The sequence below is a fragment of the Ictalurus furcatus genome, chromosome 11 (assembly GCF_023375685.1).
Source record: "Ictalurus furcatus strain D&B chromosome 11, Billie_1.0, whole genome shotgun sequence".
NCBI lineage: Eukaryota > Metazoa > Chordata > Actinopteri > Siluriformes > Ictaluridae > Ictalurus > Ictalurus furcatus.
Window position 1 is genome coordinate 19,991,997 of NC_071265.1, and position 18,509 is coordinate 20,010,505.

The 18,509-nt window shown below is 40.5% G+C and overlaps 1 protein-coding gene across 1 annotated transcript in view; it reads left to right on the plus strand.

The window, feature by feature from the left end:
- LOC128614448 (R3H domain-containing protein 2) overlaps nucleotides 1-18,509 on the plus strand; it is an 82,807-nt gene that overhangs the window by 53,194 nt on the left and 11,104 nt on the right. The window contains exons 9-18 of the mRNA XM_053635729.1: nucleotides 1,519-1,659; nucleotides 1,948-2,056; nucleotides 2,195-2,290; nucleotides 3,724-3,755; nucleotides 4,476-4,529; nucleotides 9,178-9,410; nucleotides 13,049-13,266; nucleotides 13,611-13,712; nucleotides 14,244-14,522; nucleotides 15,404-15,533. Of these exons, the coding sequence (XP_053491704.1) occupies nucleotides 1,519-1,659; nucleotides 1,948-2,056; nucleotides 2,195-2,290; nucleotides 3,724-3,755; nucleotides 4,476-4,529; nucleotides 9,178-9,410; nucleotides 13,049-13,266; nucleotides 13,611-13,712; nucleotides 14,244-14,522; nucleotides 15,404-15,533 (1,394 nt within the window). The remainder of the gene's footprint in view (nucleotides 1-1,518; nucleotides 1,660-1,947; nucleotides 2,057-2,194; nucleotides 2,291-3,723; nucleotides 3,756-4,475; nucleotides 4,530-9,177; nucleotides 9,411-13,048; nucleotides 13,267-13,610; nucleotides 13,713-14,243; nucleotides 14,523-15,403; nucleotides 15,534-18,509) is intronic.

An 18,509-nucleotide genomic window follows, 5' to 3' on the forward strand; every position in this document is an offset into this window, starting at 1 on the left:
CAACACAATGAAAGCTTCAAGCGGTTTCCCCAAATTCAACTGAAAATGCAACTTATAATGATTTCTCCAGTTTCAAAATTATTCAACCCCCTGAATAGAATCCCTCACAACAGCACAAATATGCAAAACGTGTTGTCTCAAGTACACCTGATGCAACTAATCACGGGCTTCATTAGCTGCACCAGGAGTGCTTGAGCTGGAACACATGAAATACCTGAACTGGCTAGGGGTAGAAAGTATATGAAATACATGAACTGGCTAGAGGTAGAAAGTATATGAAATACCTGAACTGGCTAGGGGTAGAACGTATATGAAATACCTGAACTGGCTAGGGGTAGAACGTATATGAAATACCTGAACTGGCTAGGGGTAGAAAGTATATGAAATACCTGAACTGGCTAGGGGTAGAAGGTATATGAAATACCTGATCTGACTAGGGGCAGAAAGTATATGAAATACCTGGACGGGGCAGAAAAAGGAAGCAATTAACATCTGACACCAGATTTCTGAGTCTGTAAATTCTGACAATACACCTGATTTTGCCATGGGGGTTGAATAATTTTGATTGAACTGTATACACTACTGCTCAAAAATTTGGAGACACGTGACTGGAATGTTTCTTTTTAAATGATACTAAAAAGCTTTTTATCTGAAGGTGTATGATTAAAGGTTTGAAATCGGTGTTGTAGACAGAAATATAATTGTGCCGACAAATTCATTTCTTTCATTAGAAAACTATCATTTTATTTACAGAATTATTATCTTTTTAAGTGGATGACTTATTTATGCCGAAATATTCCGACAAGCAGTCAATAAGTGTCCAGCGTAGGTGGAACTCCTTTAATGCTGTGTAAAAAGCATCTCAGGGGGATTCCTCAAGAAATCGGTTGAGAAAACGCCAAGAATACATTTCTGGAAATTCTAGGCAAAAACGGGGTCTACTTTTGAAGATGCTAAAATACTCAATTATTTTGATTTTTTTTGGACATAAAAATAACATAATTCCCATAGTTCCATGTGTGTTATTCCACAGTTTCGCTGAGTTTATTATTATTCTAAACAAAAACAAATAAAGAGTGAGTGTGTCTAAACTTTTGACTGTGTGTGTGCGTGAGATATATATAGATATAGAAAACTGAAAAGAAGGTAATTAGCATGATATGTCATGAATCTGCAAAATTTGGCTATAATATTGAAGTAAAATAAATAAGTGAATGCTTTTTGGACAAAAGTCCAACAGCTGTGCAAGCAAAGTGTTTCTTAGTCGGCAAAACGGTGTAAACCAATGGATTTGGCATGAATCGTAAATTTGCGCATCGGTAAATTTGTCCTTGTTGCACCTCAGTCACTTAAGTGTTGCTTATGCTGTCTCGAAGTTTTGCTTTTTGATTTGTTTCCTGAAGTTTTAAGAGGATTTTAAATGTATTCGAATGTTTTAGAAGTTGACAGTTTCCTTATTTATAAAGGAAACTGGTAATCAGTTGTACATAATTGTTGTTTGTTTTCATTTATTTTTAGCAATCAGTATAAGAAGTTCCCCCAGATGACCTCATACCATCGCATGCTGCTACATCGAGTAGCAGCTTACTTTGGCATGGACCACAACGTCGACCAAACCGGCAAAGCGGTCATCATCAATAAGACGTGCAACACCCGCATGTAAGAAGTTTTCATCCAATTTATTAAAAAAAAATTTAAGCAACATTTGACCTGACTGCTGTAGCTACCTTTAATTTTTAAAATATGTGAAATAAATGAAGTGAACAAGTGTAATTCATTTTATGAGTATGGTTCATTAGCTTTATGTAAAAATGGCACACATTATTAATGCTATTATTAATTATTAGTAGATCTAATTAAGGTATGGGGTCTTGTGGTATTAATTATAAGGTTAAAAAAAAATAAATCACACACTGACTTAACAGACTGAGTGTCTCTCTTTCTCAGCCCTGAGCAAAGGTTTTCTGAGCACATTAAAGATGACCGAACCATGGATTTCCAGAAGAAGTTTATCTTGAAGAGGGATGATGCAAGCATGGACAAAGATGACAACCAGGTGAGCCTTCCTTCAGTCCTATAAATCACAATGAACACTTTTTTTTTTTTTTTGTTCCCTTTTCTGTTTTTTTTTTTTTTTTTTTTTTTTTTTTTTTTTTTTTTTTAAGCCTAATGGGCTGTGTATGGTTCTTTTCAGATTCGTGTTCCTTTGCAGGACGGCCGTCGTAGTAAGTCCATCGAGGAGAGAGAGGAGGAATATCAGCGTGTCCGAGATCGAATCTTTGCTCGGGAAGTAAGTGCACAGAAAATGCAGTAGTGTCAGTAAAAAGAGCTCTGGATTGCCAGTAGGGCTCATGTGTAGTAGTAGTAATAATAATAATCATAAATAATAATAATAATAATAGTATCATTAACAACAATAATAATAATAGTTACAAGAACAACAAAAATAATAATAATAGTAACATTAACTACAACAATAATAATAGTAATAATAATAACAACAACAACAATAATAAAAACAATAATAATAGGCTCAATCATTTAATATTTCCCGTTTTTGTGTTCCAACCCCATCATGGTATCATCAATCTAGTTATAAAATGAAATATCAGTTAATTTTGTTCCTTTTACATGGGAAGTGTGAATATAATAAAATTGTAAGTTTGGAAAGCTCTTAGACCCAGCAGCAGCAGCGCACACACACACACAGACTATGGAATTTCATTACATTACATTACAGCATTTTGCAGACGCCCTTATCCAGACCGACTTACAATTCTCATTTGTACATATGAGCAGTTGAGGGTTAAGGGCCTTGCTCAAGGGCCCAACAGTGGCAGCTTAGCAGTGCTGGAATTTGATCTCATGACCTTCCGAGCTGAAGTCCAACTTCTACCACTTCCCTCTTTGTGGGCCAGTATATACAATTTAGTAAGAGGTTGTTCTTATTAAAATAAGTCCAAATACAATGTTTTATGTTGTCTGTAGAGTTAGAAATGCTAGCTGGTGAAATACCCATGCATAGTCTGGGTTAGCTTACACTTCCAGCGCGACAGCAGACAGGACGGGGTGTCCGTCTAATGCAGCATTTAACCTAATGGGATTTTTTTTTTTTTGTTGAAAACATTTATAATACATTTCAATTACTAATAAGTTGCTAGGCCACACGAACAGCCCTCTCAAATTGTATTAACCGCTAACAAAGCTTTCAATTTAACATTTGTGTTATGATTACTGTATGTTTCCAGTTGTGTCTTTGTTCTTCGCGAAAATAAGAAGCCCTTATTGCCAGTGCGTTCTTCCCAGACCATGATATTTGTTTCTAATGTACATCAGAAGTTCTTTGAAGGACCAAAGAAACCACCTGTTACCAAAATTACTAGTCTGATCCCTCAGGTGTTCCTTCAAGCTGTGTAGGGACCAGTAAAGAGGGAAATCAGACCCCGCCACTTACATTACAAATGTGACTCAGTTGACGTGCACAATTCATGTTAACAATTCATGTTAAGACGACCTGGGTGAAAGCGTCCATTTTATAAATTAGTCGATTTTTAGCAACCCCCCAGGCTCTCTATTCCTTCCCACCCCCCCAGCCCAATTTTTTTTTTCTTTCTTTAATTTTTTTTTTTTTTTTTTTTTAAATTTGCATTTGTAAACAAGTGTTTGGGGATTGAGCTTAGCTGTGGAGCTCTTCGTAATGTGCAGGTGTTTTTTTCTTCACAGTCTTCTCAAAACGGATACCTCAACGACAACAGGTAAGACACACCTACACTGGTGAGCAATGCAGGTTTGAGTCAGTGGGGGTTTTTGTAGGCACAAATAAATAGCTGCTTGTGTGCGTTCAAGAGTGATGTGGGTACATGCATGAACTACTTCTGTGCTGTAGTTAGTATCCTTATTCCGTTTAATTATCTGATTTAACCGATTGCCGTTTCTTTAGCTCTAAAGCGGTATACCGAAATCCTAGGATGAGTTCATATAAGATGATATATAACCCTTTTTAGTTTAACTTTATTTGGATTTTGGTTGATTTTTTTAATTATTAATGCATTTTCTCAACCAAGACCTCTTGTACTGAACGAGTGTACACACACCTTTACACATAAGATTATGGTTATGTTTTAAAAGCACCACAGAGCACAGTTTTTCAAAGTTAAGCACTGTTTTACTGAGATGAGGTGGAGGTGGAGGAGTGCTGAGACAGATAAACAGGAATTCTGCGCTGTTTGCATTTCCTCTCTCCTCTACACAGCCAGCGGTCCGTGATCAGATCAAACAAATCCACTTAAAATCTTAATTTAATTGTGTTTTCCTCACCCTTGGTGTGGAAAGCAGCCTGGTTTTGGCCTGTTTTCTGATCTCTCTCTCTCACACACACGCGCACACACACACACACACACACACATTGAGTCACTTCCTTCACCTCACACAATGCAGTAACTTGCAGCCTTTCTCTTCCCAATGTGACCCCACAGACTTTCCACTGAAGGCTACTCCTCTTCCTCCCAAAGGAGGAGGCAGATCTTTAGGTACTTAGTGTTTGCTGTGTGTTCCCATACGCGTTCCGTGACAAGCGTGTGTGTGCTTAGCGTGAGCTCGGTGCATGGCTGCAATGTGGATTTGAAACACAGCTCTTTAAGGGGGAGGGACTTGTTAAGTCACGACCATTCTTGCACTTTTCTCTGATTGTGCACTTGCACTTTGGTGGGTGGGTGATTGTGTGTGTGTGTGTGTGTGCGTGTGCGTTCATGTGGGTCCAGGCTAAGCCTGGTTGCTATGGTTGCTGTGGGGAATGTTCTGGAATTGTCATTTGCTAACTAGCGCATGCTATGGAGTTATTTGTCAGGTGTCTTGCTGTTCTCATAGCAGTATGCTAGTGGTGTTAGATTTGGTGTTGCTTTTGTTTTTGTAAAATGTTGAATAAATTACTCATTTATTGCTTTATTGTATTGGTGTGAAAGGGAGGAATGGTCGACAAAAGAGAATGGAGGAAAAATGTTCTCTCACTCTCTGTCTCTGTCTCTCTGCAGTAAGTCTGTGTCAGTAATGGGTTGTGTAGGCAGCAGCTCATTCATTAATTGCATACACAAATGTTCGCTACATTACTGCACCTTTTAAAAGCACACCCTCTTACAAATATAATCCGATAGTTCTTTATATTCACTTGTGCATGTGAGATTCCAGACTTCATGTATTCTACTGTGATATATTGGTGGTGTCCTACCCTTATCACACTGGGTTCATTTGCTTCACAGGACAAAAATGAGTCTTTTTTTTTTTTTCTTCTGGTGTTAATGGGGAATTGTTTTTTTTTTTTTACCCCACGCTAGAATTCTGTGTTTCTTACAAGGGTTAGAACAATGATTTATAGCGGGCTGTTTTGGGTCAACAATTTTTAAAAGAGGGTTTTACTAATATTGTGTAATGATTAGTAAATTAATAGTAAGGTAGCACTTTAATGAACCAAGAATATTCAGTTGCTGATCGATCATCGATCGATCGAGTACATCGATCAGCCATAACATTAAAATCACCTGCCTAATATTGTGTAGGTCCCCCTCGTGCCATTTAAACAGCTCTGACCCGTCGAGACATGGACTCAAGACCTCTGAAGGTGTGCTGTGGTATCTGGCACCAAGATGTTAGCAGTAGATCATTTAAGTCCTGCAAGTTGTGAAGTGAGGCCTCCGTGGATTGGACTTGTTTGTCCAGCACATCCCACAGATGCTTGATCAGACTGAGATCTGGGGAATTTGGGTCAACACCTTGAACTCTTCGTCATGTTCCTCAAACCATTCCTGAACATTTTTTGCTGTGTGGCATGGCACATTATCCTGCTGAAAGAGGTCAGTGCCATTAGTGAATACCGTTGCCCTGAATGTGTGTACTTGGTCTGCAGCAATGTTTATGTAGGTGGTATGTGTCAAAGTAACATCCACATGAATGCCAGGACCCAAGGTTTCTCAGCAGAACATTGCCCAGAGCATCACACTTCCTCCGCCGGCTTGCCTTCTTCCCATAGTGCATCCTGTTAAGTGACGCACATGCACCTGGTTGTCCGCATGATGTGTAAAATATATATATATATATATATATATATATATATATATATATATATATATATATATATAATATATAAAATTCATCAGATATGGCCATTGAACCATAGTCCAGTTCTAATGCTCATGCGCCCATTTGGTGGTGGACAGGGGTCAGCATGAGCACTCTGACCGGTCTGCGGCTACGCAGCCTTATAAGTAGCAACCTGTGATGCACTGTATGTTCTGACACCTTTCTATCATATCCAGCAATTTTTTCAGCAATTTTTTCAGCAATTTGTGCTACAGTAGCTCTTCTGTGGCATCGGACCAGACAAGCTAGCCTTCACTCCTCTTACACAGTAATGAACCATGGGTGTCCTGTCCCTGTCACTGGTTCACTGGTTTGGTAGGTACTGACCACTGCATACTAGTAACACCCCACAAGATCTGCTGTTTTGAAGATGCTCTAACCGTGTCGTCTAGCCATCACAATTTGACCCTTGTGAAAGTAGCAGAGATCCTTACACTTGCCCATTTTTCCTGCTTCCAACACATCAAGTTTGAAAACTGACTTCACTTGCTGCCTAATATATCCCACCGCTTACCAGGTGCCCGTCAGTGTTTTAATGTCATGGCTGATCTGTGTTTACTGGATACATCTTCATACCATTGCTCTTTATGATTATACTTAGAATTAAGGCCCAGCACATATCTCACAGCGCAGATGAATCCTCGAATCCGATGTAGATGTGCATTATTGTCGTATAACAGCACGGCTCAGAAAGTCCCAGCTGTAACATGAACGACTGGTTTATATTAATGCACTTAATCGCATATGTTATTGTTTCTATAGCAACGGCTCATACACAGGGACTCGTACGGCGGACGTTCCACACAATCCGAGACTAATAATAATCTGATTTTAAAAATGTGTTGTTTAACAAAGTAAAACTTATAATCATTGACTTTTTTAGAAGACATTTATTTATAATTATTATTTTTATGGATAGAGTTTAGGTTGTAATTGCTTTGTAACAGTCAAAGTCTCCCAACACGGGAAAGAAAGTCTTGAGGACAGAGGAGTTAACACTTTCTGGTTTCTCAGTAAAACGGCAGGCTTCATTTTTTGAGCGAGCGAGTGGCTGTGTATTGCTGGTACGTCATGAGAAAAGGAACTAGTTTGTCCCTCGGACATTCCCCCAATGTTAAACCTAACTGTAAACCGTTAAAATGTGTGACGTGACATTTCTTCATCAATTAAATATTGCAATCGTAAGGCAAATTGCTGTGGTATAAGCGGAATAACACACTCCAGACAATACTGTTATACAACGATGCACTTCTGCTCTGCACATCGAGCTGCATCGTCCTGTAAAAGAACACGTTGTGTAAGAAGCCACTCTATCAAACACAGTAAATCTCTTCATGAAGATGTCTACAACCTTGCTATCTAAATGTGCTTTCCTCACACAGTGAATGCCAGGCTTTGATCAAGCTTTGGATAGCGAGGTACCATAGTGAAACGTGGATAAACATAATCAGTTCGGTTTGTAATTAAATACCGGCTGTCAAAATATCTGTGACGTGCCTGCCGTATAGCATTACTTGTGGTTGAGAAGCATGCGAAAGGGTCGAAGGGTTTCCCCAGGCCTCAAGACATATATATTTTTCAGCTTACATAGCTTGTTCATGCAGCGCAAAGGCCCGTGCAGTTTGTAACTATTAAATCGCAACTGTTTTGGAATAAAAGCATGCGACATAAACATGTGTCCGAACTGAATCTGTAGTTTATTTTATTTTCTAGGGTATCTATTTTATACCGGTAAATAGTTTGTGCTTTAGAGGTTTGTAAATGTGCGTACAGTGGCCCCGTCACCAAGCTGTAATACAAGATAGACGCTAAGCTTTGGGGAAACAACGTGCTATAAACTCTACCAACTTGCACACATAGTAAGTTGATATACAACCAGTTGATATACATATCCTGATACATATTCTGTACTACAGAATGTAGTATGCTTTGAGTAGAGAATATTGACCCTTTTTATGGCCAATTCCAGGAGCCCTAAGCGCACTAGGATAAAGACCAGCAAATGAGTAGTCAGATATTTTCAGGTAAGTGTGTTTATATGATTGCAAGTTGCTTTTAGGGGATACGGCAGCTGGTCTCTGTGTGAGAACTAAACAAATTGGTTTGCAAAGTGTCTTGGTCTGGGGAAAGTGGGGACCATGATCAGAAATGAATTGATTTCCCAGTTATAACAACATGACCAAAAATGACAATGGACTGATGAATTAGGTGTGAGCAGGAAAATCACCAAACCCCAGACAAACACAGGCCTGGTCAGTTCCCCAAAAATAATATAAGATTGTTATCTGGCTGTTGGTAAATTTCATACTATAATTATTATTTTTTATTTTTGGATTTTCAAATTATATACTAGTTAAATCCAAGTGTTGTGATTAGGTAACTCTCATGATTGAAAAATGACGATTGATTATTGGCTTTCATGATGGCTGCGCCTGTCTAGAGAGACAGTGTAGCACACAGACAATGAGTGTGTATCCTAGCAGTGATATGTGTGAATGTGTCATATTGTTTCTATCTAAAGTGTTTAAAGGGCATGAGTTTGTGTCAATACTCAATTCTGTGCGTGCGTGTGTGTGTGTATTTGTTTTCTGTCTGTGTGTGTTTGAATATTTGTTTCATGTTGTCTAGTTTGTGTTGCTTGCTGTAACAATACTCAAGGTATTTACCAAGTGTGCATCTTGAGTGGTTTGTGTGACTGGGGCCTTGTTGTCATAAATATTGTTTTCAGGTATTCCTCTGAGAGGCTGATACTTCACCTTGTTTTTTATTTTATTTTATTTTTTATTTGTACTGGTGTGTGTATGTAAAGATGTATATTGTGTACTTGTATGTCTGATTTCTTCTGCTTTAAGTGAAACGTGGGCTTGATTTTGAGTATTTTATTTTGTAATCCTTATAAATAAGGTTGTCTCGTTTCTTTCATCTTGTCCCGTTCTGCTTTTTGCTTCCTCCTCTCCCTTTCCCACCTGTTCTCTCTCTCTCTCTCTCTCTCTTTATCTCTCTCTCTCTCTCTCTCTCTCTCTGTTCTGCTGGCCCGTTCTGCAGGGGGAACAAAGAGTGCTCGAGCCGGCCATCGAGCAGTCGTCAAAGCAGCACTGACAGCGACATGAAGAGTTTGGAGCCACGGCCATGGAGCAGCACGGACTCGGACAGCTCAAACCGCACACTCCGGCCTCCCGTTACCAAGGCCAGCAGCTTCAGTGGCATCTCCATCCTCACACGCGGAGATAGTCTGGGTAGCAAAGGCTCACAGGGCAGTGCCAGGGGCTCACGCACAGGTACACACACACTTTTGCAAAAGTTGGTCAAAGCATAAAGACACAATACTAGTATTTTGCTACAGTTCTTTCTGCTTGGTAATTTCTGCTAAACTCTAGAGCCCTCTGGTGCCTGAGAGGTGAATTGCAATTGCAGGTATGGAGGGATCCTTTTCATCCCCCATTGAGCATTCATTAATATAACATCTAATGGCAGTATGTAAGGACCTACAGCCCAGTCTTGCATTGAGTGAAGTCAGTGTTCATGAATCCTCCATCAGGGAAACAATGAACAAGAATTTTGTGTATGGCAGGATAGTAGGGAAGAAGCAAAAATCCGAATTCCAGTTTCTCTTTTCAATCAAGACGCAGTTGTCAGTTCATAATGCTCACAAACCGGCAGACCTTCAGCCTGCCCACTTTTCTCAAGACAAATGCGCATGTCAGGTGTGCGTGACACTGCGGTTCAGTTCGTGTGTCAAAATTCAAGAGGAAACTAGCAGCGACAAATTTTCTGAGGTACAGTAAGTTAACTTTTTTCCTAACTCCATAATAAAAACACCACACTTAGCAGTTTGTGTATTGGATGCCTAAAAAAAAAAGAATGTTTAAGGAACAGTTTATCCTTACCTTGCCACAAATCAGGAGACTCAATTTTATATTTCGACAATTCCTCATACCTGTGAGATCGATAATGGGGGAACAAGCAATCAATTCTCACTCAGTCCTAAAGTGTAAAAATTAAATATCTTCGTCACATGTCCCAACCACATGTTACACAGGACTAACAAGGCTAGCCTACACACACGGCACGTTAAACTAGAAATAAAACGCATCATTTTGAATACAAAACAAATATACAACACGTTTATCAATCATTTCCCCTGAAAATTGAGTGTGTGACCATAATTTTATGAAAATAAAAGACTAATTTTTAGCACTCAGTCCGTTTGCTAAACTCTTCTGCGCCTGCTGCTGCAGACAGTCATGGAGCCGACACTTTGTCTATAATTGTAGTGTCCATCGTCCAACTAAGTATTGATAACACGCTATATCAATAAGCATACCCGTACAGACAGGTGTTGGAAAAGTTATTTTCCAAGCCAAGGAAAATTAAATGCCCCATCAAGCAATGCCAACTGTGCAAATAGGCACATTTAAAAATGTCTTCCAAAATGTAAATAGTTATTTATTTAGATATGTTCATCAAAAATCTGAATCTTTTGTTCTTTAATACATTTTGAAAATGTATTTTAATATGTAGTTATTTATTTCTTAATAGTTATTTATGTTGAGTAGTTATTAGTGTGCAATAAATAGTTTTATTCCTAAACCTTTGTTTGACTAGTTTATTACTGAACCCGCACCGTCACATGCCGCACCAACCACCACCACCACAAGGAACTTCTCAACCTGTGGGAAACACTGCAGACCTTAACCCTTGTGGAAGAACCTAAAAAAAGAGCAGTTTGTGCAAGGAAGCCCAAAATCATCACTGAGTTGAAGCAGTTTTGTAAGGAGGACTGGGCCAAAATTCCTCCAACCCATTGTGCAGGATTGATCACCAGTTACCTGAAAATTTTGGTTGAAGTTTTTGCTGCTCAAGGGGGTCACACCAGTTCCTTAAAGCAAAAGGTTTACATGGTTTTTCTGACAGTGATATTTAATGTTGGATAATTTAGCTCAAACAAATAATATTAATGAATAATGTATATTATATAATAATGTACAGTATCTCACAAAAGTGAGTACACCCCTCACATTTTTGTAAATATTTGATTATATCTTTTCATGTGACAACACTGAAGAAATGACACTTTGCTACAATGTAAAGTAGTGAGTGTACAGCTTGTGTAACAGTGTAAATTTACTGTCCCCTCAAAATAACTCAACACACAGCCATTAATGTCTAAACCGCTGGCAACAAAAGTGAGTACACCCCTAAGTGAAAATGTCCAAATTGGGCCCAATTAGCCATTTTCCCTCCCTGGTGTCATGTGACTTGTTAGTGTTACAAGGTCTCAGGTGTGAATGGGGAGCAGGTGTGTTAAATTTGGTGTCATGGCTCTCACACTCCCTCATACTGGTCACTGGAAGTTCAACATGGCAGCTCATGGCAAAGAACTCTCTGAGGATCTGAAAAAAAAAAAGAATTGTTGCTCTACATAAAGATGGCCTAGGCTATAAGAAGATTGCCAAGACCCTGACACTGAGCTGCAGCATGGTGGCCAAGACCATACAGCGGTTTAACAGGACAGGTTCCACTCAGAACAGGCCTCGCCATGGTCGAACAAAAGTTGAGTGCACGTGCTCAGTGTCATATCCAGAGGTTGTCTTTGGGAAATAGACGTATGAGTGCTGCCAGCATTGCTGCAGAGGTTGAAGGGGTGGGGGGTCAGCCTGTCAGTGCTCAGACCATACGCCGCACACTGCATCAAATTGGTCTGCATGGCTGTCGTCCCAGAAGTTAGCCTCTTCTAAAGATGATGCACAAGAAAGCCTGAAGACAAGCAGACTAAGGACATGGAATACTGGAACCATGTCCTGTGGTCTGATGAGACCAAGATAAACTTATTTGGTTCAGATGGTGTCAAGCGTGTGTGGCGGCAACCAGGTGAGGAGTACAAAGACAAGTGTGTCTTGCCTACAGTCAAGCATGGTGGTGGGAGTGTCACGGTCTGGGGCTGCATGAGTGCTGCCGGCACTGGGGAGGTACAGTTCATTGAGCGAACCATGAATGCCAACATGTACTGTGACATACTGAAGCATACTGTGTGGCCATATACTGGTGGCCACACAAAATATTGACACTCTGGGCCCAATTTGGGCCCAATCCCCTCCCTTCGGAGACTGGGCCGCAGGGCAGTATTCCAGCGTGATAACGACCCCAAACACACCTCCAAGACGACCACTGCCTTGCTAAAGAAGCTGAGGGTGAAGGTGATGGACTAAACCCTATTGAGCATCTGTGGGGCATCCTCAAACGGAAGGTGGAGGAGCACAAGGTCTCTAACATCCACCAGCTCCGTGATGTCGTCATGGAGGAGTGGAAGAGGACTCCAGTGGCAACCTGTGAAGTTCTGGTGAACTCCATGCCCAAGAGGGTTAAGGCAGTGCTGGAAAATAATGGTGGCCACACAAATATTGACACTTTGGGCCCAATTTGGACATTTTCACTTAGGGGTGTACTCACTTTTGTTGCCAGCGGTTTAGACATTAATGGCTGTGTGTTGAGTTATTTTGAGGGGACAGCAAATTTACACTGTTACACAAGCTGTACACTCACTACTTTACATTGTAGCAAAGTGTCATTTCTTCAGTGTTGTCACATGAAAAGATATAATCGAATATTTACAAAAATGTGAGGGGTGTACTCACTTTTGTGAGATACTGTATATTAAATACATTATGTTAAACTTGAATGTTTTTGCATAAATTGGGTCCTCTTTATCTAGTTTTAGGACTTGAAGATCACAGACTTTCTAGCAGCACTGTACATTGTATAACGAAACCTTTTCTCCAAACACCTCGAGTGTTAGTAAGGCACTGTATAAATGGAGCTTTGTATTATAAGCTAAAATAAACGTTGTCATTCTTTGTGTCGGATTTCATAAGAGTAAAACGCTAACTAAAGATTGCTCCCATCGTTTATTTTGCAGGTCTTCCTCTTGTAACCACAGAGGCTTGTACCCAGCCGCCTCAGCAGAGCCGCACTCTTCTGCCCTGCCCTTCCAGCTGCCCCTCCAATGTTCCTCAGAGCCAGGCTCCTCCACCGCCTCCACAAACGGCTCTGCTGCCCACCCCTACTCACACTCTCACACACTCTCACCCGCAGCACCCCATCGGCAGCCACAGCCATAATCACATGCTGCCACAGGTGAGACTGTGGGCTTTTAAAAAAAAAAAAAAAAAAAAAAAAAAAAAAAAATTTAAATTATAAATCTATGCTGAATTCACTGTATGAGTTCACTGTTAGTGTATTTTATATTTTTAAGAGGTGTTCGCTAACAGAGTATGAAGAGTTGCTTAAGTTAATATATTTCGTTCTTTACTTCCTGCGTTTTCAAATGTCTTTTTTTTTTCTTCTTCTTCTTTTGTGACTCCTCCTTTGCTGGTCCCTCTAACATTCATTTTTTTCTTCCTTCTTACTGTTTTTTGCTGTTTCTTTCGCTCTTTATCTCTGTCCCTCTCCTGCACTTTCTTTCACCTGACTGAATTTAGCCGGTGGCATCTCTTCAGCCCACTCCGCAGCCTGTATCATATTCCAGCACCTCCTGCCCTCAGGTCATCCTGCCTGTTTCTCCTTCTCAGCAGTATAACTTGGTACTAATTCTTCTTTCCTGCTTTACATTTCCCTGCTTTCTTCTTCTCATTTCACATCCTGGTATAAGCTCTTAGCAGTACAATAGTTTTGCAATCAGCACAACACACTGCCTGCATATATATATATATATATATCACATTCACCGTTTTATTCGGACTCTTGCTGTCTCTCTTTGTAATGGGTCATAGTTTTTAGGTTATTAGATTAAGTTGGGTCTGTGAAGATTTAGCTTACTGCATGCAGGTAGCTATACATATTCAGATGCTATGACTCTATGGCTGTTTATAATATCTCAGCAATACTTAGCAAGTAGTGCCTTTAGTATTGTAAGGCTCCCCCCCCCCCCAAAAAAAAAAATTAAAAATTGCAACACACTTTATGGTTTTCATTTGTTGTTGTTTTTTTTCCCAAACATTTTATTTTTATACAGATTGTACTCTTATTGCTTGTCTGTGATAACATTCCAGTACTGGTACTTTGCCTAAATAGAACCTACTTAGTGTATGTATCACCCCCCCTCCCCCTCTCAGGCTGATGAGTTGACTCCAGGTTTTGGACAGATGTCTTTGAGCCGTCAGGGCTCCAGTGAGGCTCCAGAGCCACCAGGACTCTACCAGCCTCCACCTGCCGTGTTATCCCAGCATCCTCCGCCACAGCCAGGCTACATCATTGCCCCACCTCCGTCCAGCTACCAGCCACCCACAGCCCATCCGCACCCCCCTCCACCAGCTCCACCCCCGGCTCAGCCAGTACTGCAGACAGCTCCTCCCGCACAGGGCTACATGCAGCCCCCTCCACCACCTCAGCAGGTGCGCCATAAACATACAGTTTTAGCAGTGTAGACATTTTAAAATGCATGCTTACAATTTGTCTTTAATCCTGTAAAAAAATTCTCTCCAGTAGAACTCGGTGTTGGTGATGGCTTTCAAAAAAAGCTGTATAATACATTTTAACTTTGATTTTCTCAATTTAAAAAAAAAAAAAAAAAAGGATATTGGTCTGGTCTTTCTGTTATTTTGTGTGAGATTGCTGTATGTCACAAATTAAAATGTACAAATATGAAAGCTGCCAGTTTGCATGACTAGATTAAACTGCACAACCTTCTAGCACTTCTCAAATTGTAAAATGCTCGGTTTGAGTGTACCCACTGCTTATTAGGAGGAAAGAAGGTAGCGGCAAACAAAACGAGTGAAACGAGACCGAAATATGCATTCTGCACTTATTTACTAAAACCGTGACTTCTGTCATCTAGAAATGTTCAGCCATTCCAATGAAGGAAGACCTTGTTTCTTTTTGGTTACCACCCAAAAAAGTCTCTAGCTTTTGCTAAGCGCTAAAGAGAGAAAGATGTGTAGCTGCTATGTTAGATAATGAGGTGCATGTGCAAACAATCAACAGTTCCTTCATTCAGGAATTAACATGAACAATGCACTCTGGTTGTGTGTGTGTGTTGATGGACACATCTTCCTAATGCAGCAACAGAGGTTTACATGATTTACTGCATGGTAATGGTATCGGGTATTAGAGCTTCTCTAATGTCTTTGGCTCTTTGGGAATATCCTATTTAAAACTACACTTGCTATATGCGTATGTATTTGTGCAGAACGGCAGCAGTGAAGGGTGTATCAGCTGTTACACACAATTACTGAGCATCAGCAAGTCGTAATCTCTCTCCCTCTTTCTCTCTCAGATCCAGGTGCAGTATTATTCTGCTGGTGGACAGTATCCAAGTTCAGGACAACAGTACAGGTCCATGTCTCACCAAGTGTCATACCCTGCTCAGCGCTCTCAGCCCATGCCACCGCCAGCACAGCCCTCTGGTCAGTCCATCCCTCCCTCCCTCACTGTCTTCCCTTTCTGTCCATCCTAAGCATCTGTTGTAGTCTTTCCCATATTTTTTACATTTAAAATGTAGTTTTGTTTTTTTTTCATTAGGGACCAGATATGGTTTCATGCAGCCTAATAAAATGTTATAATACAGCTGATGGTATAATCAAAATTAGAATAGGGTGAACCAGTTAAGGCCGATGTGCGCAAGCATCACGCTCCATGCTGACCAACATGTTGTGGACAAAAAACAAACAAAAAAAAACACTCCTCTAAGAAAGAAAAGTTGTATTTCACTCCTCATCACCACCAGGGGTAGTGTGAATAAACTCTGTACGTACTATTCCATGACACATGATGCAGTATTTCCAATAAATATTGCTGTCCTACAGTCATGCTTCCTTTATGCTTCTCAACTCATACACATCAGGCCATGTGTACACAATAAGGAGCTATCTGCCTAGCACCTTGTGATTGCAGTCGTAGGTACAGGTTCTTCTGCTTGCCAAAGCTGGCCAATCTGCCACTCTGACTGCATAGTGATGCTGATGTCGAAATGCTCAGCTGGCATATTTGGACCCTGCTTTGGAGTTGAATCTGACTTGAGACCTGCAGATACAATGCTGTGAAAAAGTATTTGCCTGATTTCTTCTGTTTTTGTGTACATCTCATGCTAAATTGACAACCTGAGTAAACACAAAATACAGTTGATGTTAAATAGTTAAATGACATTAAATGATAGTTAGTTATTTATCGAAGCAAAAAAGTTATCCAATACCAACTGGGCTTGTGTGAAATTGTATTTGCCCCTGTAGTTACTAATTCCCCAAATCTATGAAACAACATTCATAATGGGGTTTCGGCCGGACTAGATACAACCAGACATGATTACTGCAAACGCTGTTCAATCTAATCAACTCTTAAGTAGAAATTTTTCAACAGCATGAACTTTGATACGTACACACACACACACACACACACACACACACACACACAGTGGTGGCCAAAGCCCACACACCAGTTAGGTCCCCCCCAGTCATAGGACTCATGTCACATGCTTCCCCTGAGACATGAAGCCAGCCAGAGAGAGTACTCCTCCCCTCCCACCCTGAGAGGACAGCCAGTTTAGCTCTGTTGGACTCCCGGCCACGGATGACTGGGGCATTGTTGGGATTCGAACTTGTGATCTCCGGATAGGGCTAATGCTTTTCTTTTGCATCACTTGGGAGACCCAAACAGCAGAGCATTAAGCTAAAATAGTGCCCCTTCAATGATGAGTGATGTGTGGGGAGCTGAGGGAAGTACTCGCCCTGTATACAGTTTGCATGTACAATTAAACAGCATCAATTCATAGAGTTGGTCTTTTGCTTGTTTAACATCTGTCTCTGTTTTTAACACCAGTATTTATTATAATCATAATTCATAAGCATGTTAGTTCAAAATTAGGCTATGTGAAAAATTAGACTATTAATTTGTCAGCTGTGAAGAAAACCTATTGTCTCAAGCTTCATTAGTCACTACACAGGAAAATCAGTTAATCATATGCCTGAATTAAACTAAACTAAAATGTTTTGCCTTATAGTGTGCTGAATCTGTGTCTAGCTCACAATGCTTTTCAGCCAGATTTCTCACCAAATTATGTTTTGTCTGTTAGCTGCCCTTCTTCATCAGCAAGGTAAGGAAATAATATGCCCAAGTCTTGCTTTCCCCCCACCCAAGTTGAGGTTGTTTTCATTTATAATTGCATCTGCTGCATCTGTGCATGCCTCACCCATCACCCAAATGCTTACAATTTGTTTTGTCTACACGCCAAATACAGTGCCAGATTAATGTTGGTGAATTTAAATGCAGCATCAAAAATATTTAACTTTATAGACTAGAACCATTTTACCATATTGTAATATTAAAGGTATACTTTGTGAATACCTTGTGGAACTTTAGTCCTGATTAAATATTTTGCAGGGATGTAGTTCTTCCACTGACTTCCATTCTTCGCAGTGCTCAGGACCTTGTCAATACCAGACCCCAACAAAAGCTATTACTCTGAACTAAAAAGTTTGTTCTATCTTGGGCAAAAGCATGATAGTGCCCAGAACGAGTTCAAAATAATGGGTCCTACACAGCTTACGCCCTTGTAAGAGTGTTTTTCGTTGAAGTCTAGCTCTGAGAAGTTCTTAAAGGCCATTCTCTTTAGTATATTGAGGATGTTGGAGATAGGTTAAGTACAGCAATTGCAGGACTGTTTCATGTTGGTGAATTTGTACAAGGCTTATTTGTATGTCCTCATTGTCCAAGAACCAAAATGTTTTTGTTTTTTTAAGGTTTGCCTTCCAAGTACAGGCATTCCTATTCACAATCCTGCCTTTCTGCATCTTCCTGATGCCATGGCTGCTTTAAGATGTGTGCAGGGGGCTTCTTTCCCTTGATGTTCAGTGGCATCAGGATATTGCCTTTCTTGGATTACTGGCACTCATGTGCTCCCACCAAGGAACCAGCCATTTGGGACATGTACACCTTCCACACCATTCTGCCTCAGTGATTCACAATTCATTAGCATGAAGCTAAAAGCAGGGTGAATGCTAGCTACCCCAACCCCAGCTTATGGCAGATATAATGCTTGCCAAACACATTCGGTTAGGCTGCCAAGTGCAACACCATCTTATGTTGAGGATGCCAGGACTGATGATTGCAGCCTTCCCAGCAAGTCCCCTAGGCTTGCTTTAGCTACGGTCTTTTCACAATTGTGTTACAGCTGGATTCCAAAAGCTACAGATGGAAATGTGTCCTTTTCTCAGCAAGAGAAACCCAAGCTCTAACTTGGTGGTGCTTATGGCCCTGAGGTTGCCAGCAAAACCTTGGTTTCCAATTCTGCCCTCGCTAGTGGTCACAGCACCTTGGTGACTTTCTTGAGCAGATATGATGTCCCAAAATGGACAGAGAGATTTGGCAGCCTTAGTGAGGTCCCCTGT